This window comes from Hipposideros armiger, unplaced genomic scaffold, assembly GCF_001890085.2.
Source record: "Hipposideros armiger isolate ML-2016 unplaced genomic scaffold, ASM189008v1 scaffold_953, whole genome shotgun sequence".
Taxonomy (NCBI): Eukaryota; Metazoa; Chordata; class Mammalia; order Chiroptera; family Hipposideridae; genus Hipposideros; species Hipposideros armiger.
This window is the reverse complement of record NW_017732303.1, coordinates 289290-311267: the sequence shown is the minus strand read 5'-3', so window position 1 is coordinate 311267 and position 21978 is coordinate 289290. Positions and strand designations below refer to the sequence as shown.

General features: G+C 43.9%; 1 protein-coding gene across 5 annotated transcripts in view; it reads left to right on the top strand.

Annotated features, from left to right (window-relative positions):
- BLVRA (biliverdin reductase A) overlaps positions 1–21978 on the top strand; it is a 92278-nt gene that overhangs the window by 6314 nt on the left and 63986 nt on the right. For all 5 annotated transcript variants that reach the window (XM_019630840.1, XM_019630837.1, XM_019630836.1 and 2 more), the window contains one exon: positions 16087–16119. In XM_019630840.1, the coding sequence (XP_019486385.1) occupies positions 16112–16119 (8 nt within the window). In that variant the 5' untranslated portion in view covers positions 16087–16111. The remainder of the gene's footprint in view (positions 1–16086; positions 16120–21978) is intronic.

Genomic DNA, 21978 nt, shown 5'->3' with positions numbered 1-21978 from the left:
TTATAACAGTTGTTTTTCTTGCTGCCTCATCCTGGGGAAAGGGCCAGGGCTGCTGGTTCCCAAAACCTGTAAATGTTTCCTCACCATGGGAGCCCCTAACACCTGTGCCCCCACACTCCACCCCTACAGGGTTTGGGACCGTGCCCTTCCTGTAAGAGCCAAACCCTGGTCCCAAAGGCCACAGCAACAATACAAAGCACAGCACAGGACTAGAAGGGTACTGGTCAACAAAGTCACTATGGCTACCACCCAGCACCAGGTGGAGCCCAGACGAGACCACCAGGAGACCACTCAGGCAGCGCATGTATTGCTTGGACTTGTGCGTCCATTTCTTTCAGTGCGTCCTGCACTTGCTCTTGGTAGTCAGGTATATAGACACAACATTCTATAGGTAGAAGGGCACAAGTACTGCCCTGTGATGCTGTTAATAAATCAAGGGCCATACGATTTTGCAAAATGACTTTCCGCATTTGGGTGGCTTCATTTAGCAACAGAGACAATGCTGCCCTGGTAGCATTCAGGACTTGGTCAGTGTGCTCTGCTAAGGCCTCTGCTTGAAGCTCAACATATATGGTTCCAGCCCCCGGGAGAAAAAGGGCTAGTGGGTAAAACCACCATGCTGTCCGTCAGCAGTGCCACTGGTGGTATAACATGTCTTCATTCTGGGGTCCCTGCGGAAGCATGTCTAGGATTCTTCCTGCTATATAAGGGCGACCCCATGTGCAGCAGCCTGTCCAATGGGCCGGGAGGTATGGCCACCCATAATGCCCACAAATCCATAAGTACCCAGCGGGGAGAATGTCTGTAGGTTTGGTGCCCGTGTGTCACTCCCATCCCACCAGATGCCTGGGTGTTCTACCTTCATTACATTGGCACATAATTCCTTTGGGGTCTACCCCGTAGTGCAGTTTGGGACAGCCTGCATCTGCTCTATACAAAAAGGGGCCTGTTCCAACAACTCGGCATGTTCCTGGTTAACTATCCCCACCCATTGTCCACTGTGTAGCCCAGTAGGGGTGGGGCATTGCGGTGGTCCTACCGTGAAAGGGTGTCTACTGCTTCCCGGCGCAAGTTCCAGTTCTTGGTTGTATTCCAAGAGTGTAACCAGGTCTAATTCGCAGTTGTTGCTGGTGTTATTTGCCATGGAATACCTTCTGCAGCTTCCATGGGGAACTCAGTACACACCCAACATTGGTCGATGTTGTGTACCCAGGCAAAGACATGGGCCCAGGCAAGGATACTGTTGCAACCCAGGGATCCCGGGAAACAACAGTCTTCTATGGCCAAGTCCACGTTTTCATCTGGCCTTCAGCCAGAGCCTCCCGGGTTGGCAGGAGCAAAGCTCCCTGCTGTACCTGGGGCAAATCTTGGGGCTGTCTCAACCCTGTTATCACCTTGAGGGCATTCACAGCAACCCTTCTACCACCCAATCTAGCGGTTACCGGCTGGTATTCTGTGGCTGTTTGCTCAAGAGATGCAGTGCAAGTGGCACTCGGGATGCCCATTGTTTCCATGGGTTTGTCCCCCCCTAGGGCTTGGAGTTTCTCTTTCAGTAACCCGTTAAAGTGTTCCATGATACCAGTGACCTGCAGGCAATATGGGATGTGTAATTGACACACTATGTCCTGCTCTTTTGCCCAATGCTGAAACTGCTGTCCAGAAAAGGAGTTCCTTGGTCGCTCCAAATGGTGAGGGGTTGCCCATACACAGCACTCAGCTGCTCCAGGGCACGTATAGTGTCCTGTTGTGAGGCGGTGGGAGTAGGCCATGCAAATCCCAAACCAGTGGCAGTATTGACCACTGTAAAAAGGCACCATTTACCCGCAGCTTGGGAAAGTGGCCCTACGTAATCCACTTGCCACACCTGTAGCAGGAATAACCCCCTCTCAACCTGCCCAGGTTGAGTAGGCAGTCGCCGCTAATGAGGGTGGTTACTTGTGCATTGGGGACATGACTGAACAGCCTCTGTGGCATTAGCCACTGTCAGAGGTATGCCCCAGCGTTGTGCCACATGGTACTTGGTTTGTGGGCCTACATGCCCTAGTTTCCGATATAACCAAGGGCCCCTGGTGGAGTCCTGCACCACCAAGAGGGAAAGGGACCGAGTGGTACAGACTTGCACCAAAGCATCTGCTGCATCATTTCCAGGGGAGAGGGATGGCCTATAGCCTGGACATGGTAGATCCTCTTGGTTCTTACCCTGAGACCAAATATCCTCCCAAACAGCATGCCCCCACAGTGGGTGGTGTCCTATCATCCAACCTTGAGCTAACCCAGCGGGTCAGCCACAGGGTTAAGCCTCAGAACACTACCCAGCTGTCAGTAGAGACATGCATGGCCCCTACCTCGTGCATGAACACTAACCAGATGGCCCAGAGTTCAGCCTACTGGTTACTTTGACCTGGGCCAATTTCATACCAGAACTCCTCCATCTCTGGTTGTAACGCCACTGCAGTCCATGTGGGTGCCTGTCCCTAATAGGAGCCATCCATGTACCATGTCCCTGCAGAGACAGGTGGTTTCCCTTCCCTGCCTGTATGGGCTGGGCTTCTCTATGAAGTACTCAGGAAGTGCTTCTTCCTTATCCACCTGGAAGGCTACCGGGCCCAGCTAGGATAGAGGACTGGAGCTAAACGTGGCCCCTTGCTCCAAATACGCTCTCCACTTGGTCAGTGTGGGATTTTGGGCCACCCCTGTCCTGGGTGCCTTAAGCCATGACCACAGCCAACCCACAACCAGGTATGTGGACTGCACTGTTATGGGTGCAGGACCAGTGATGGCTTCACATGCCACTAGGGCTGCGTAAATGGCCGCTAATTGTTTCTCAGTTAGCAAGTATCACTGCTCAGCTCCTCTCCAGAGCTGGGACGAGAAACCCAACGGTACATTTCAGGTCCCATGGATCTTCCATAGACCCCAATCAAAGCCTTTCTCTTGCTCCTGAACTGTAAGTAGGTACGGAAGGGCAGGGTCTGTGACCCGCAAGGTTTGGGCTTGAGCCACAGCTCTCTTAGCGGCTGTAAAAGCTCTCTCCATGTCAGGAGGTCCAGTCCCAGGTAGCGCCCCGTTTGGTCAAACCATGAAGGGGGTGTGGTATGGTTGCCAAATGAGGTATAAACACCTGCCAATACCCCAAGAGGCCCAAAAAGGTTTGGAGCTGCTTTACTGTTTCTGGGTAGGGATATGCCTGGATTTCATCAATGACAGCATCTGGCATAACCTTGGTCTTTACCCAACCAGATAACTCCCAAGAATTGGACAGACAATCCAGGCCCTTGGACTTTGGCCTCATCGACAGCCCATCCCCAGTCATTAAGTGTCGCTCTGAGGGCCTTTGCTGTATTGTCTAGATCTGTAAGAGAATCAGAAGTTAACATTATATGATCTTATGTAATGAAACAAAGACACCGCTGGGGTATGTTTCCACATGGCCAAGTTCTGGGTCACAAGCCCATGGCAAATCGTTGAGCTATGTAAGTATCCTTGCAGCAGAGCCACAAAGGTCCATTATTGTCCTTTCCAAGTAAAGGCGAATTGCTCTTGACTCTCCAGTGCAATGTCAATAGAAAAGAAGGTATTTGCTAAATCAACAACATAGTGGTGCTTTCCTAACATCAAGGAAAGACAGATCATGAGATCCATTATGGAAGGGACAGCTGCATGCATGGGTGGTGTAACATTATTCAGCTCACAGTAATCAACTATCATGCACTAAGTACCATCTGGCTTCTGGACTGGCCACATGGGAATTAAACAGGCTGTGAGTGGGACGTATGATACCTGCCTTCTCCAATTTCAAAATCGTCTGACTGATCTCCTCATGTCCTCCGGGGAAGCGGTACTGGTGCACACGGACTGTTCGAGTAGGACTTGGCAAGACAACTGGCTTGTGGTATGGGTGCCCCCGTACCACTGTCTTCACAGCCCACACCTGCAAGTGGAATTCACGCTGCGTCGTTTGTACAGCAAGGCCCTGGAAGACATCCACCCCTACTATGTATTGAGCAATAGGGGAGATAGATGTAAACCATGTAGGCCCCTGGGGGCAAGGCATATAATGCCCAAGATCACAGTAGCCTGCCGTGCCCATATGTGATGGCCTCCATACACCTCCTTGTATGCCAGGGGACCCTCAAACTGACCCAGATTGCCATATGAAAGGGTACTATCGACACCGGTATCCACAAGGGCCAATACTTGCTGTATGTTGCTAGGGGACCAGTGAATAGTTTCATGTGAGGCCTCCGGTCTCATGGTTCCCCTGCTAACTGGGTTCCTCGGCCTGAGTCCTAGTCAAAAAAGCCTTGTAACCTTACCACATGAGTAGTGACCTTTGGAGGTATCTTGGTGAAATTCTGTTCTGGGCTCAGTTGGTTCCAGAGGGCCAGCAACTCCTCATTAGGCTGCTGTTTGATTTTAGCTTGCAATATGCCTGCTACCAGGAGATCAAACCACATCTGCCTCTGGCTGACTTTGATGGGGCCTGTCGTCGGGGGGGAGTTTTGGCTCTTGCCCTGTGGGCAGGCACTAGGAGTGGCCTTTATAGGTCTAGTCACTCGTTTTATCCTTTCACCAAATCTCTACATCACCTAGCCTAGCCATGGCTGTTATGACTTCATGAATCTGACGGCCCACAAAGTGGGTCAGAATAGTGGTCACTGTAACAAAGGTGCCCGCTGGGTCGGAGGTAAGGATAAGGTCTTTCATCCATGTGGTGAACACTTCTCATTTGGGCTGCTGTAACATTCATGAAAAATAATTTGGCGCGTGCCCATCTCCCGAATGATCTGTACCAAGTCCATGTATGTGGACTATTTACTGACTACCTCAGGTAACTCCCTTGGGTCTTCCCAAACCATATGAGCTGCCACCATAAGCCAAGTAATTAAGGAGTGGTTGCCTTGATTATCTCTCACCAACCACTGGACATTTTGTAGGTACTTGCGGAGGGAGAGTATTACTGTGATGGAGGCGAGTTGGGCCATCTCATCAGGGGACAGCTCAGTACTTTCAACCCCATCATCCCACAGCCATAACAGCCAGCCGGGAATGGTCTCCCCGACCTGTTGGCAAACCTGCTTAGCCAACTCTTGGAGCTTGCCCAACGTGTACACCATATATGTGATGTGTTCCGTGACCTCTGGCACCCCAGCAGGAGCTCCTCCTGGAGCTATAGGCTGGTCATGTTCTATCTGTCTCTTAATCACTAGACAGGCCTGAAGCACGCCTTGGGTGGGGCTCTTGGATCATGACGCATGGTGGGAGGAAAACGGGGAGCCTACCTGGACTTTCAGTGTTCTTTCCAGGGCATGGACCCACTGCTCCAGTGCCTCTTCGACCTATTGTAGTTGCTGTACCTGCTGCATTTGGTCGCGTACGGTGACCTCTTGCTTCCAAAGATGGAGAGTAACAGCCATGCAACCCACCCTACTGATTCACTGTGGGCCTTTGGTATGTTCATCTCCATGAGTTCTAGTGCCTTCCTTACAGCCTCCGGTGTGGGCTCCACTGCCTCCAATCCTCGGGAGGGGTCCATGCTGTGAGAAACACACCAACTGGGTACGAGAACATGGTCAGGGGCCACATGCTGGAGTCCTCTCATGGGGGTTCTGAGGCAGAGGTGTAGTGACTCACTGGATCCTGCGAACAATGCCAAATGTCGGATCTGAGTTGCTTGGCTAAGGATGGCTTCGGCAGTGAAATACCCAAACGGAAAAAAGCTTGCGGAGTCTTCGACATGGATGCAGAGACACTTTATTCAGCAGAGGCAGAAACCAGAACCAAACCCTGTTAAGTGGAGCTGGGGTTTTTATAACACACGAACAATAGTAGCATGGTGCCAGCACACATGTGCACTAGGAGCAACTTACATAAATGTAATTGTTTTCTTTGCTGCCTCATCCTGGGGGGAAAGGGTCAGGGCTGCTGGTCTCCAAAGCCTGTAAACATTTCCTGACCCTGGGAGGCCCTAACACCTGGGCCCCCACACAGGAAGAGACTGGCAACTTGCTTTTATTGTTGGAGTGAGTTGGATGGATAAGCTGCATAGGTATAGTCTGGCCTCCTTAGTCTCTGAGGAGCATCCAGGCAGACCCTAGATATGTGCTTATGGTAGAAGCCTGACTCTCAAGCAGCAGCTTGCAAAGTATGTAGCTAGAGCTATTTCGGGGAAATAATGGGAAATGATGTTTTTGTTTGCTCACTCTGTGCTGGGGAAGGGGTGGGGGATGGGGGGAAGATAGCTGGTTAAGAACTCCTTTGTTTGCTGCAATCCTGTGGGACTTATGAATGGAAGCCCTGTTGACAGTCAGATCAGGTGATTTGGGGATCTGTCTCACAGGAGACAGTTACCAAATCAAAACCTTTGGCACAGAAGTGTGTACAAGCTTCTTTCAGGGAGATACCGGCAACTTGGAGTAGGCTGGAGGAAGAAGATGGGGGAGGTGTGCACTGGCTTCCCTAGGCTCTGGGGAGATCCCAGGTAAACTCTGACACTCAAGCATCAGCTTGTAAGGTATGCAGATGGAGCCCTTTCAGGGAAAGACTGGCAGATGGATGTTTCACCTCCTCCCTCTGCACTGAGTTCTGTGGGACACTTGGCAAGTGCTGTGCACCTGTTAGGAACTGCTTCTTTGTTTGCTGTACTTTTGTGATACTATGAATGCAAGCCCCAGTAGCTTTCAGAGCTAGATTGTGTGCGTGTGTGTGTGTGTGTGCGCGCATGCGCGCCCATCTCTTGGATTTGAGTATTAATAGTTGAGGTGCTACATTTGAGGTCCAGACCCTTCACTCCTTAGGGAGAAGCTGGGAGTTGGGGGTGCACTCTGAGTTTATGACGTTATAACTGGGATTTGGTTTGTGGTGAGAGTGTGTCTTAACCTTTCTTACCTGTTTTGATGGGAATATTTTCTCACCAGATGTGAAGGAGTCACTCAACTATTTTCTGGATTTCTTTCAGAGGGAATTGCTCTGTGTGTAGCTGAACAATCTGTGTATTTATGGGAGGAAGGGGGCTCAGGAGCCTCCTGTTGCCATCTTGGTTAACATCACTGTAGGATTTCTTTAAGTTTTTTTTATCTTCCATGTTCTAACTCAATTGTACTGTTGGGTGTACTAAAATATGTTTTCCAGTGCCTGAATAAATGTTGGATATTGTATGTATACCTTTCACTTGCAGAGAACAGTTCTTCTTGTAGCTTAACTGTTTCCTTTTTTTTTTTTAATGATCACAAAACCACATCAAACCTCTAAATTTGAAAGGGTCTTCAAGTTTCTCAGCTGAAATTTAGGCATTTACAGCCTCTTAAAAAACTGCATAGGAAATATATACATGTATCAAAATGTATACCTTTATCAAATCACCACATTGTATAATATAAACGTATACACTGTTACATGTCAATTACATCTCAATAAAGGTGGAAAAAACTGCAAAGGAAAACAAAACAGGTGCAACGTTAAGAAAGAACATGATATTTTCTGTAGAGTAAAATGATTTGTATAATCAATATCAAGGTCATAAGTGACACATTGTGAAATCTTGCTTGTAAAAATCTTGGTTGATTTGCTAAGGAAAAAAAACATGTCCTCTAAAAGCATAATTGAGCGTGAGGATGGAAAAGGGGCCACCGGTTAAACCTAACAAGGTTAGGAGACTGAAAATGACCACACAAAATGGCATGAACATAAAAAAAATTCATAACTAAGGTGGGCCATGGCGGGAAGTCACATCTTTAGCCTGAAACTTCCTTCGTAAAGTCAACCTTCACCTTAAGTGAGCCTGTCTACTGTCTTTTTGCACCTAAGATGACATCCTTGGAATGTCAGTAATCCCTTGTTCCAGACCAGAGCAGGAAACTACAGAATCCCTCATTATTAATCTTGTCCCTTGACTAACATCTCTATGTGAGCTATTAATTATCCTGTACCCACCTACGTAAAAGAAGTACCTGTCTCTCCAATTTAATTTTATCTAATCCCAGAGGTTTCCCACTTTGCTTTCTCTAAGCCCCTTAATCTACCACCAGTAGATTTCATGTAACCCTCCTCCTTTGATTCTATGTATAAAATAAGCTGCAAACTGCCATTTTGCAGAGCATTTTCTCAGTCCATTGAGATGCTTCCCAACAGTTGTCCTCAGTTTGGCTCAAATAAACTCTTATAAGCTTTCTCTTAGGCTGGATGTTTTTCATCAGCAAGCTTAAAAAATGTTAAAAACAAAAGTTACAACTATGCATGTTTTGTTTGTGTGAAAGATTTGTATTCCCCCCACTGTCAGTTGTACTATGATCAGCTGTTTCTAAAGTTCGTGGTTTCCTATAACACTTGGCCAGAAAGAACTAGTCTTTTAGCCATAGGGAACCAAATTTATGACCTGGACCTGCTGGGGATCAATGCCTAACAACATGTATGGGCCCCAGAATGTCCTGATCTCAACCGAATTTTGAAATTGAGTTGCACATTGTTCTTCAGTTATTTGAGTTAATAAACTGCCCTCTTGAAACATGCATATACTCTTACAAGTTTAAATATAATAAGCCTTTATTTATTAGTAAGAGTAATTTGACTCTTGTTATCTCATTTTTTTATTGTATATCAAGATAACTTTCAATAAAAGGTAGAAGGTTTTGAAATGGTGTGAAGAGGAATAGAACATGGAAAAGATGGGAGGGTCTGGAAAGATGGGGTAGGGAAGAAAGTGGCTTATATTTGGGGAGAGTGCCAAGGAATGTTCTACCTGTTCAGTACTCTATGCCTGGGGCCTCCATTATAGCAGCTTCACTAGCTCTGATAATTTGAGCCCTGTCCTACTTGTGTATGTCTGCCCCAGAGAGAACCAGAAGTGAAGCTCATAACCTCCAGTTAACCAAGCCGAACACCAAGAAAACTAAATCAAGAGAACAAAAAAACAGAAGTAAAGTGGGTTCAATTATATCATGTCAGCACAGAGAGAGTAGGAGCCATCTAAGTTTGTCAGAGTTCATCTGCCCCACCTCCTTTTTCAGGGAGCATAAACCAGTGCCTTGGTCAGACAGCTAGTGAGTGTTTGAGCCAGGTCTAGAATTTTGGTCTCTTGAGTCACAGGCCGGCTCTTGTTGCCCAGACAGACAGCTTGTCCTTGTGCACTTGAGTGCATCCTGTTCAGACTCCCAACACTGTTTAGTAGGGCTGCTGCAGTAGATATGGGGGAAGGAGAAATCTACTTTAAATTGCTTTAAACAGGTCATTTGTGCAAAAATGTTGACTTGTTTCTTTAACTTTCTAGTGAACTACTGCAGCTTGAGTTGCCATTTGTCATGCAGTAATTGAGGAACTAACTGAAGATCCTTTTTTTGGTTTTTTTAAGTGGCTGCTCCTAGAGAGGCATACCATATATTTCTAGATGAAAAGGCTTATTAATGAACCCTAATTTAATTTACAAATTTGATGCAATTGTAGGCATAGTCCCAGTGGATTTTTAAAAAATAATTTTAAAAAAGTTTCAATTACAGTTGACATATAGTATTATATTAGTTTCAGGTGTACAACTTAGTGATTAGACATTTATATAATTTATGAAGTGATCACACCAATAAATCTAATATCCGTCTGACACCATACACAGTTATTACAATATTATTGATTATATTCCTTTTGCTATACTTTACATCCCCATGACTACTTTGTAACTACTGATTTGTATTTCTTAATCTTTCTACCTGTATCACTCACCCCCTCAGCACCTCTTCCATCTGGCAACCATCAAAATGTTATTTGTATCTATGAACTTGTTTCTGTTTTGTTTATTCCTTTATTTTGTCCTTTAGATTCCACATATAAGTGAAATCATATGGCATGTGTCTTGCTCTGTCTAATTAGTCCACTCAGCACAATACCCTCTAGGTCCATCCATGTTGTTGCAGATGGCAAGAATTCATTCTTTTTTATGTCTGAGAAATATCGCATCAAATACCAGGGATGCCAAAAAAATTTATACATGTGACTTATATTCATCTTTTGTTATTGGTATATATTGAGTATTACAATTTTAATGCAGTTTTTTCCTTTCTTAAAATGTGTATACATATTTTTGGCACCCTCTGTGTATGTACCACATCTTCATTATCCAATTGTCTATCCATGGACACTTAGGTAGCTTCTATATCTTGGATATTGTGAATAATGCTGCATTGAACATGTGGATGCATTTATCTTTTCAAATTAGTGTTTTGGGTTTTTTTTCGGATAAATACCCAGAAGTGGAATTACTGGGTTCTTCTTTGTCTGTTATAGCCTTTTTATTTGAAAAGTCCATTTTGTCTGGCATAAAAATTGCTACTCAAGCTTATTTTTGTTTTCATTTTCATGAAATTTTTTTCCCCATTCCTTTACATTCAGTCTGCATATGTCTTTCACTCTGAAGTGAGTCTCTTGTAGGCAGCATTTGTAAGGGTCTTGTTTTCTTATTCATTCAGCCACTCTGTTTTTTGATGGGAGCCTTGAATTCATTTACATTTAAATTAATTATTGATAGGCATGTACTTATTGTTGTTTTATCACTCATTTTTTTTTAATCTTTTTTTTTCTTTTTTCTTAACAAAGTACCTTTAACAATTTTTATGATACTGGTTTTGTGGTAATGAACTCAATTAGCTTTTTCTTGTCTGGAAAGCTCCTTATCTGTCCTTCAATTCTAAGTAATAGCTTTGCTGGGTAGAGTAGTCTTGGTTATAGTTCGTTACTTTTTATCACTTTGAATATTTCCTGCCACTCCCTTCTGTCCTGCAAAATTTGTTAAGCCAGCTGATTGTCTAATGGGAACTTCCTTGTAAGTAACTAGTTGTCTTTCTCTTGATGCTTTAGGATTCTCTCTTTGTCTTTAACTTTTGGCATTTTAATTATTATATGTCCTGGTGTGGGCCTGTTTGCGTTCAACTTTTTTGGGACTCTCTGAGCTTCCTGGACTTGTATGTCTATTTTCTTCACCAAGTTAGGGAAGTTTTTCATCATTATTTCTTCAAATAGGTTTTCAGTTCATTGTTCTCTCTCTTCTTCTGGTACCCCATGATGCAAATGTTGGTATGAATGATGTCCCAAAAGCCCCTTAAGTTCTCCTCATGTTTTTGGATTCTTTTTTCTGTTTTCTGTTCTGATTGGCTGTTTTCTGCTACCTTATCTTCTAAATCACAGATTCAACCCTCTGCTTCATTTAATCTATGATTAATTCCCTGTAATATATTCTTCATTTCAATTACTATATTCTCCATTTCTGACTGGTTCTTTTTTATGTTTTATATCTCCATTTTTGTTTCCTATCCCTTTGTTGAAATTCTTCCCGAAGTCATTGAGCGTCTTTATAACCAGTGTTTTAACTCTGCATCTGGTAGATTGCTTGTTTCCATTTTGTTTAATTCTTATTCTGGAGCTTTCATTTGGGACATGTTTCTTCATGTCCTCATTTTACCTGCCTCCCTGTATTTGTGTCTATGTATTAAGTTGGGCTGCTATGTCTCTTGGTCTTAGCAGTGTGGCCTTATGTAGTAGGTTTCCTGTGGGTCTATGTGGTGCAATATCCCTGAGATGGCTACTCCAGATGTGTCCCTTGTGTGGATTGTGTATGCCCTCCTGTTGTAGTTGAGCCTTAGTTGCTGTTTGCACTTGAATATGAGGGATTAACTGTCCAGTTGATTAGTTGTGAGGACTGACAATGCCAGCACAAGGTCCGGGAGGAAGCTGCCTCTCCAGACCTTGCCCTGAAGCCAGACAATTCAGTTTCTCCTTGTGTGTCCCTGGAATCATGTGAGCTAATGCTCTAGTGTGGGAGCTCAGAGTGAGTGAGTCCATCAGGAGTAAGTCCGTGTGTGGGTCCTTTAAGAGGAATGCCTGGAAATCCAGCAACTCTGTCTGTCTCACTCAGGCACTATCTCTGCTAGTTTTTACAGCCAGAAGTTATGGAGACTTTTCTTCCCGGCTGTAGAATCATGGGCCGGGAGCCTGGTGTGGGGCTGGGGCCCACACCAGAGGGTCCTCGCTCTGGTCCTCAGAGGGTCCACCGCAATTTTTAACTGCCAAGCATGTAGATGTGGAACCAGCCCTTTCCGCATCTCTGCCCCTCCTACCAGTCTCAAGGTGACTTCTTCTGTATATCCTTAGTTAATAGCATTTCTGTCCAGCTAGACATTAGGCAATTCTCAACGATGATTGATTGTTCCATAGTTGTAACTTTGATGTTGTCATGAGAGGAGGCAAACATAGTGTTTACCTACTCTGCCATCTTGACCAAAACTCAGATTTTGTTTTTAACATGACGTATATGTTCCATAATTTATCTGGAGGTCTCAGCAAGCAAGAATACATAAGAATACTGAACAAGTTAATGAGAGAACTGAAACAAGCAGGTATCAGAACATATTATAGAGCCACAAGTATGTAAACAATATATTAGTGCCATGGGAATAAAAATCAGAAACAGTGAAAAAAAGGAATAATCATATACATAAGAATTTACATATGAATCATTGGCAAAAAGGGTGAAATGCTCAATGAATAATTTGGGAGCAAGTCTTTTTGGGGAATGTACAGTTAGAGTCTTATGCCATTTACCAAAGTACAGTTTAGATTGATTTATAAATGTAAGTAAATAAAAAATTAAACAATCTAAAAGAAAATTTAAATGTGTTTATAAATCTTTATAAACATAATTCTAAAGGTCAGAAACTTAAAGTCTTTTAGTTTTTGAATATTTATAATTAAACCCTGGAAATCAATAAACCTAATTTTTTTTGTTAGAGGGATAGGTCTTTTATAAGATCTTTTATATTAAAATATAGAGTAAGGGTCTCCCTGGCTTCTGTTCAAACTTTAACTGGTCTTGGCAGGATGGTGTAGAGGAAGGGAGAAGGACATGTGGGATGGGCAAGGAGGGTGTTGAATGGTGGAGCCAGATCTCAGCTGGCCTGGGGTTGCGGCTTCACTTGACAGTGCCATCTTATTATAAGGGGAGTTGAAATGTAATGGAAGGGGAAAGAGCATGAGAAGGATCTGGCCAGGATACTGCAGTTGAACGTGCTTTACAACTGACAATACAACACATTCTTCCTAGGTAGTAGACCACTAACACATGATGTATTAGAATTTCCGGGTTGCATTCTTTCTCATGCATGTTCATCTCTTCAAATTATTTCTTTTGCTTTTGTTTGACTTTCCCCTGATTCTGTGGGAAAGCAGTAAAGTTCATAAGCAATGTGTTGTAGGCTCTTTTTATAGGAAAGCTTTCCTGGAAGTTCTTATCAGGAGGAGAATGCAAGCAGCAGTAATGTTTCTACAAGGACAAAGGACTCAGGGCAATTTAATGATTTCTCCTGAATTTGGTTTTGGGGCTGGAGATAGAAATAGGAAGAAATGGAATTGTTGGTCAGAGGTTACATGCATTTGGAATTTTAATGGATGTTGCTGAACTGCCTTCTGTTGAGCTTATGCCATCTGTAGACCCCCTATAATGTCAGAGAGTATTCCTCCCCACACTTGGACCAACACACCGTGGCACACATTTTGATCTCTCTCAACCTGATATAGCATCTTGGTGAAATCATGATTTGCATTCAGTGTTCATGACTGAGGTTGAGCATTGTTCCACCTGTTTTAAGAGTCACCTGAATGTTCTTTTCTGGGAATCAGAGAACACTTTAGAGCTGGAACAGACCTTTGAGATGAAGTCCAACTACTCATCCTACAGATGAGGAACCTGTTTGGTGATGGTCACCTTGACTGAAGCAGGCCTAAACACCAGGGCTTCTATTTATCATAAAAGCTGTCTGGGTGACAATAAAACAGGTTCTGTAAAGGTCCCTGGGGCAAGCTGGGGTTTGGCTCTAGATCAAGAAAGCCTGGAAATTACAGTGCAGTGTCACAGTGCCTTAACTATGAGGCTAAGTGCTTTTACTCACCCAGAACTTCTGGTACCTCATCTGTGAAATGGAATTAATATTAGCTTCTTTGCCAAGGTTTCAAGGTTTAGGGTTAATGTATATAAAGTAGTGACATAAATAGGCTCAGCATTGTTCTCACCCTCCTCGTATTTGTGCATTTTATTATCTGACTTTCCCATTCAGATGTAAGCTCCAAGCGAGATTTAAACTAAAGTTCTTAAAAATAGAAGTAAAACATCATATCCATACTGACTCCCAGAGAGCTGAGAAGAAAGCTTACCCACTTTGTCATTCTCTTAGAGTTTGTCTTCCAGCTAGTTACCTTTTTCAGATTTCCAGGAAGCATTTAAAGGCTCCAGATTTCCAAAGGAAAAACAGTGTATATGCTTGCCAGATTTTGACCTATTCTAAAGCAGAAAGGAGGAGTGGGAAGAGAGAAGGGAAAGGAATTACTGAAGACATGTTATTTTCAACAAACAGCCCAGATGATCATCCCAGGTGTTCTTAGGATTGCCAAGAATCAAGGTTTTTTTGTTTGTTTGTTTTTGTTTTTAAATGGGTGTTATTTCACTATTATCAGTGGTCATCATCACTCTGCCTAACCTTTCCTATATTTTGAAAGAGAGCAAGATCAAATGCAGAGCTGGGTCCAAAGACAGGATATACCATAGCCCCTCTTCCCAGAGACCATGGAAGACCCTCCTTCCTCTCTGTAAGCTCAGAGCAGTCATTTTCATTGGCATCTTGGATATCTCCCCCAGGTGGAAAGGTGAAGAGGAATCTTTAGTTCTTTCTCTGTCACCTCTAGTTCCCCATCCTGCCATTGCCTGCCCTGGTCTTAGGTAAAATAAAATAGCAATTATAATATTCTGAAAAATGAATGAGAAAGTTAATTCTTAAGGGCCTCCTTTCTACTCTCAACTCTAGTGTTTTTCCAAGTGTGGCTATCTGACCATGTGTACAGATCTTTTGGGTGCCTGTTGGAAATGCAGATCCTTAGCCTTCCCTCCCCCATAGACTTCCTGAATTGGAATTTCTTGGGGTTGAGCCCAGAAATAGGCATTTTCAACAAGCAGTCCCAGAAGTACATTAAAGTTTGGAACGATTGCTATTCCTTAACTAGTTCCTTATTTCTTTTCCTTCTCTCCCCTGGTCTCCTTATCTTCCCTTTCTCTTTTCTCACTCCTTCTGACTCATGCGCACCTGTTCGTGCCCTCATTCCTCCTCCTTAATGCTAACGTTCAGAATAGCCTGTTGAACTGTTCTTTATTTTTTTTAAAGATTTTTTTTATTGGGGCATTGGGGGATGGGAACAGTGCTGGGGAATTGGGGGAAGGGGAACAGACAAGTTGCTGTCGTTTTGTTCTTCAGTCTAGTTGTGGAGGACGTTGCTTCACTGGCCCAAGTTGGCACCATCATTGCGCTCTTCCCGGGCGAGGCAGATCAGTCGCCGGCTTCTGGACGGCCGCTCACTGCGGCTGCTGGCCGCTCACGCTGGCTGCTGGCTACATACAGTAGCCCATGGCAATCCACTGCCACAGGGGCTGCAGCCTACGCCGTCGCTGGTGACTCACGGCAGCCCAGCTCCAGGAGGTTGAGCTGTTGTTCAGCATCTTAGCTGTAAAGGGCAGTGTCACTGGCCCTCATATGTGGGATCCGAACCGGGGCCCTCTGGCATCCCAAGCCAGTTCTTAACCATTACGCCACTCGGCCGGCCCTGAACTGGTCTTTTAACATAATAAATTTAAGACCTCTGGAAACTCATATAGGAAGAGGAAAAAAAGTATATTTCTCACTGCCTTGCTTGTCCCCATAAAAGAAAGGTAGATACAAAGCTATCCTCTCTGAGCACCAGCTTTGGGAAGTACCTCATTCTTTCAAGTACACAGAGGCATAACGTTCATAGCTGGTCTTCTAGTACAGGAGATGGACCTTTGAGGTTGGAAATGTCCTTTTTAGAGAAACATCACTGGAGTGATGTCCTAGGGGAGTCAAGCTCTGGCCTGGGTACTCTTGCTTGAGGGCACAAAGTGGTGAAGGCATTTAGGGTAGATGGGGTCAATAGGACAGGAAATAGTAGGGGAGGAAGTAGGGGGTGGCAAAGAGGAGTGTCTTTGGAGAGCATGGAGATTGGAGTGGGTGCCATGAGGGTCCTGAACCTCTGCTTTTGTCTTCACAGCCACTGGAGGAAGAGACCAAGATGAATGCAGAGGTGAGTTCTTTAAAAGTACCAGTTGAAGGACTGTTTGTCTTGCAGTGTTCTTCATTTCTCCTTCACAGAGCATCTTCTCTCCCTGTAGAGCTTTCAGAAACATTTCCCCTCTAACCTACCAGTGTGCACATGGCTCTGGGTGACAGGGGAAGAGTTAGGCCCCTTTGAGTTCTTATCTTTGTCTGCCCTGCTTCAATTAGATGAGAATTTACTATGGTTAATCCTGGAACAACACTTACAGGCTAGGGGGAGTTTGGACAGTGGCCTATGGGGGGTGCTGGTTCCAGAGCCCTGCTTTATAGAATTCTGGGGACACTTACTGCTGCTTACTAGAAACTTCCTCTGCATCATCTCCTTGATACTGTCACTTCCAGTGTACCTGTTCTTTGATACAACGAGATGTCTAGTCCTTTGTCCCTTTGCTTTTTCCTGACTGATCAGCCCCTTTCCTGCTTTCATTCCCTTCCAGTGTAGACCCTGGAGTCCATCTCTTCAACTGCTATTGTGCTGCTGTCCCCACCTCCTTTTCCTATTGTTCTGTTGATGTGCTGTCACAATCCCAGAGTCTGTTCTCACAGAACGGTGGTAGTGGGTGAGTGGCACCGCTTCATGCTGTTTGCATCAGGCAAATGTCTCAAAACCCCATGTGGGCTAAGCACTGCCTACCAGGTACTCTGTGTAGCCCTGGGCAGCTTTCTTCCCCATTGCACTAAACAGCCAGGTCTGGTTTTCATCACCACACCCAGCTCCCTCCTCACTCTGTGCAGCTGGATCACCTGTTACTTTACAGAGAAAGATGGGAACCATCAGACATCATCCCTCTCAATTCCTGCCTCACCATTTGTCTTATTCCTCTTATCACAGTGGGAGGGATGTTTACCAGTGATAGAGCTCCAGGGTGTGAGGACAGGAAAACCCAACTTAATGTAGTTTTTGTTTAGGAAGTCCAAAGGAGGGCAGGCTTCAGGGTAGGTTGATGCAGTGGTTCAGCTGTTTCATCAAGGATCCAGGATCTTTGCACCTCTGGTCTTCCTCCAAGTGTCAGTTCCATCCCAGAGGTCAGCCCCTTATGTATATAAGATAGCAGCCAGCAGCAGTTGGGGCTACATGCTTCCTTGTTCACTGTGAGCAGGAGAGAGAGCGCTTCCTTCAGCTTTCCCAGAAGCGTGGGAACCCCTTTCCTTGAAGCCCTACCAAATGCCTTCTTAGGACTGTCTGGCTAGAATTGGATCCCATTCCCATTCCTAGACCGATTCCTATGTCAGAGGAGCTAGTGTCTTCTAAGCCAGTTGGTTTAGACTCCTCAGGCCTACCTGGAGCAGCTTAGCCCCTACCACTAGGCTAGCTATAGGTAGAAGAAATAGGGGTGGACATGGGAATGGACCCATCGCATCTACTCCGACATTTCTGGTGAAAGTGCACCCCTCTCCATACCTAAACTGCAAATTCTGCTGCCTGTTCAGACCTTGCACTGCCTCCCTCATTACCTCCTTTACTAGCTGCATTGTTTACCTAATATTTCAAAATGCTTTAGTTTTTTAAAATCTTATCAAGCTATGTAATCCTATTTTTCTCACCCCCTTCAGAGGCAGGCTTCTTGAAAGAGATGTCTGCAGCTAATTTCTCCATTTTCTTTTCTGAGTCATCCTTAACCTGCCATAGTCTGGCTTTGGCCCCAATGAAATTCATCTTAAATAATTAAAAAAAAATTTTTTTATAATAATCTAAGTACACATACCTAGAATAAAACTTAAAAGCTACAAAATGATAAACAGTCAAAAGTAAGTGCTCCTACTACCTCATCCCTCTAGCCTCCCCTCCCTTATCTGAAAGCCCCCATGACTCACCCAAATTCTCATGTCTTACAAGTTCTGAAGAAAGGGTAGAAACTTTGCATTAATAGTAAGCTTATACAACCTTGTCTAGTAACAGTTACATCAACCGTCAATTATGACTTCTGTCCTATAATTTCGACCTTTCCTTCTTTGATGGCTTTTTCCCCTCAACCTTTTAAAAACATTCTCTGACCTTTGGTCCCCTTCCAATGATTCCCCCTTCTCTGCCTTAAACACTCATTATTTCATGTCTATGACCACCTTCTCACTTCCCTTTTATATCTAGTCCCACTGCAGTCTGACTTGGTTCTCAATGCTCTACTAAAACTTCTCAGGTGAAGTTTTGGCCTCCATATTGCCAAAATTTGGTCAAAACCTTTTCCTTGAAGCATTTGACACTGTTGACATTGTTCTGAAAATTTCCCCCATGGCACCCCAGGGTTTCTGTCAGTCTCTCTGGTGACTTCTTCCTAGACTCTTTCTTAGGCTTCTCTTCTCTCTTTAAAAGTTTGTGTTCCCTAGGGTACTTCTCGCTCTGCCCACTGTCCTAGAGAACTTACCTGACCCCACAGCTTTTATTTGTCTGTTGTATGTTTAGGAATGCCCCAGATGGATGTATCCATCCAGGTCTTTCTCCTCAACTCCAGATCCATACCTCCAGAAGCCTGGATTGCTCATCTTCATTTAGAGATTTCACAGGCGTCCTAACACATTATCACTTAAGCTGGACTTGCTGTTTTTCACCTGCCCCAAATATGCGTTTTCTTATGGGACCCTCTCAGGGAAGGGCACCACTGCCCTCTATTTACCTGGCCTTGAAGCCTGATGTCACCCTCATTCCTTTCCCACATCCCATGCTGTAAATCCTGTTCTTTCATTGATTGAATCAGTCACCAAAATTTATGTAACAACACACTGTGCCAGACTCTAGATTTGGCTTTATGTCTATAATGGTAAAATCTATCTATATCTATCTATCTATCTATCTATCTATCTATCTATCTATCTATCTATCTATAGAGATAGATAGATATGGTATTTGTACTCATAGAACTTATTGAACTTGTGATACCATATCTTTCAAATCTGTTTATTTCTTACTTTACTTTCTGCCTGTTCATCACTTCCTCACTTCCCTAATTCTGTACTTACTCTCCTTTATTTTACTTATCTTCCTCTAGGCCATTCTCTTTCCCTTTCTGAGGGTAGAGGAGGAGACCTCAGACACAGATACTCCTCGGCCCTTGGGCATAACACTTTGTCTTTGCTGGTCTGTGCAAAGCTCCTCTCTTATATTTATTTTCTTCTTCCTTTTTGTCTCCATCCCCATTCTCACCCTCCCAAAGACAACTTTTCTAATGTAGTAAATGTTTACCTTTTCATTTACATGTATTCATGAAAATATGTTACTTTTTACAAGCAATAAAATTCATCGTTGTTTTGGTGTACAGTAATGTGAGTTAAAATACACACATAGATTTGTGTACCCATCACTATTATCAGAATTCAGGTCCTCCAAAACATTCCCTTCTGTTACTCCTTTATTGTTACAGCTTCCCTGATCCCTAACCCCTAGCAACCACTGTGTGATATACTTTAATTTAAATAATTATATTGTGTTACAGCATATATCTTGTTCTCCTTATTTTTCTCTTTATGTTTTCATGATGTAACATATAGTTAATGTGCTGTACAGTACCCCATGCTGTGCACCTATTTAATCCTAACAAAACACCTATGAGCAACATGCTGCTATTACCTCTGTTCTGTAGATGAGGGTTAAGTAAATTGCCCTAAGGGTATTAGGCACAGAACGGGAATTCAAGTCCTGATGTTTCTGATTCCATGAATGCCCTTTTTCTTGTCTATATTCAGGTAATCCTGTCCATCCTGTTCAAATGTCATTTCTGCTATATGAAACATTTTCTTAGAGTTTTCTCTCTGGAAGTAATATCTCCGTGTTGTGAATTTCCTTTGCTCTTTACTTATCTCGTTTTTGTTACTTTCCATTCTCTGACTTCAAGTATAGTTGTCTGTGTGCCTTGTTCATCTTAGTATCCCCTCACCCATAGTTTTCCTCAATAAATTTCAGTTGATTAAATGATAGGATAATGCAGAAACTGTTTAGTAATCTTGTAATGCAATCCAGACCTTTGGTAGGTCAGTGAAAATGTAAAGGAATGAAATCATGACAGAAAATTTCAAGGAAAACTTGTGAGGAAACTAGCCACAATCACGCCTTCATTTGCAGAGGATGTTTGTAAAAAGTCTGAAGGACTCCCAGGTTTCAAGCATTTCAGGCTGGGTGCCAGATAGAATTTGTGGAGCCACTGGCCTTTGCCCAGAAGTTCAGAGCACAATCAATCAGGTGGGATGGATAACCGATCATCCAGGTCAGGGTGAGATGGCCAGGTGGAAATGCTCAGTTTGCATTTCTTTTTGAAACTGAAATTTGGAGAAGAGGATGGTTTATGGCTCAAGATGTTGGAGTCTTTAGCATAAAAGTGGTAATGTAAACCTTAATAATGAGTTCTTCCCCCACCCCGCTCCACCCCCAGGAAGAGGATGAACAGAAGGACAAGGATGGAGCTTTGGGAAATATGCACATCTAGGGGGCATGATGGAGAAGGGAAGTGGTGAAGTGTGAAAAGAAAACCTCAGTAAGAGGTGAGAGAAGACAAGAAAGGAGTGAATTTAAAGAAGGTCCAATAAGATTTCAAATATGTCTGAGATCCAGGAGAAGCCCTTGAGTTTAGCAACGAGGTCTCAGGTGACCTGTGGTAAAGTAGAGAGGTGTGGTAATGAAAACCAGATTGACTTCTGCAATTACAAGAGGTGCTCAAAGTGGTTACCATCAATATCCAGACACTTCTGTATGGAAAACTACTGCTTGAGCAACATTGACCAAAGCGTCCACTTGTATACATTTTTTGGCACTCCCGGTATATGTGTGTGTGTGTGTGTGTATAAAACTTACTTTTTATTATCATGTACAGAGGTGTTTTTTCTTTAAACTCATATATGTGAATATTGTATGTACAAATGGATTATCAGTTGATTTTTTTAAAAGATTCTAAAGAACATAGTGTAACAATATTGCTATTCCAGGTATTATTCATTTCAATTATGTGTATTAAAGATAGACATATTTGTGAGTCTTATATTTTTAAAGAGCTGCTTCAATTATATATATATCTGTAGTTAATAGCTTAACCTATTCTATGTGGAATTCAATATATTATCTATATTCTATAAACTATTCTGAAAGTTTTAAAAAGATCTCATAGTTGTTAATAAAGAATTTTATTGAAGGAGGATCCAAGATGGTAGAGTAGATAAATGTGCTTGCCTCCTCCAGTGACCGCATTAAAATTACAACTAAATTATAGAACAGTCAACCTGGAGAACTGTCTGAAGTCTAGCTGAACAGAAGTTTTATAACTAAGGATTTGAAGAAGAAGCCACATCAAAACTGATTGGAGGGGCAGAGACACAGAATGGGCTGGCTCCACATCTGTGGTGGCTGAAACTCGGGAGGGATATCTCGGCCATGAAGGTTTCCCCCTCCCCCAAGGAGCAAGGGACCCCAGCCCCGCACTGGGCCTCCCAGCCCAGAGTACCTGTGCCAGGAAGAGGAGCTCCCACAGGATGTGGTTGTGAAAAACTGTGGGGATTCTGACCATCAGGGTGGGATGAAAGGCTGCAGGAAACCCAGGTGTCCTCTAAAAGGGCCTGTGCACACACGGACTCACCACAGGCACTCACCCTGGGCTCCAGCAGAGGAACAGTGATTTGGGAGTCATCAGAGACATATGGGGAGAGGCTGAGTTGTGTGGCTTCAAGGTAAGGATGGAACAGTTTCCGTTTCCTTGTGTAAAATTCCCCCCCTGCAGCCAGCAGTTGGGCACCATCCTTCCTGTGCTGAACCTTCACCTGCATTGCCAAATCAGAATTTAAATTGGCGTGGCAAGCTCTACCCCACTCAACTTGCTCAGTGCCAGAGGCATTGCTCTCTGAGCTCCAG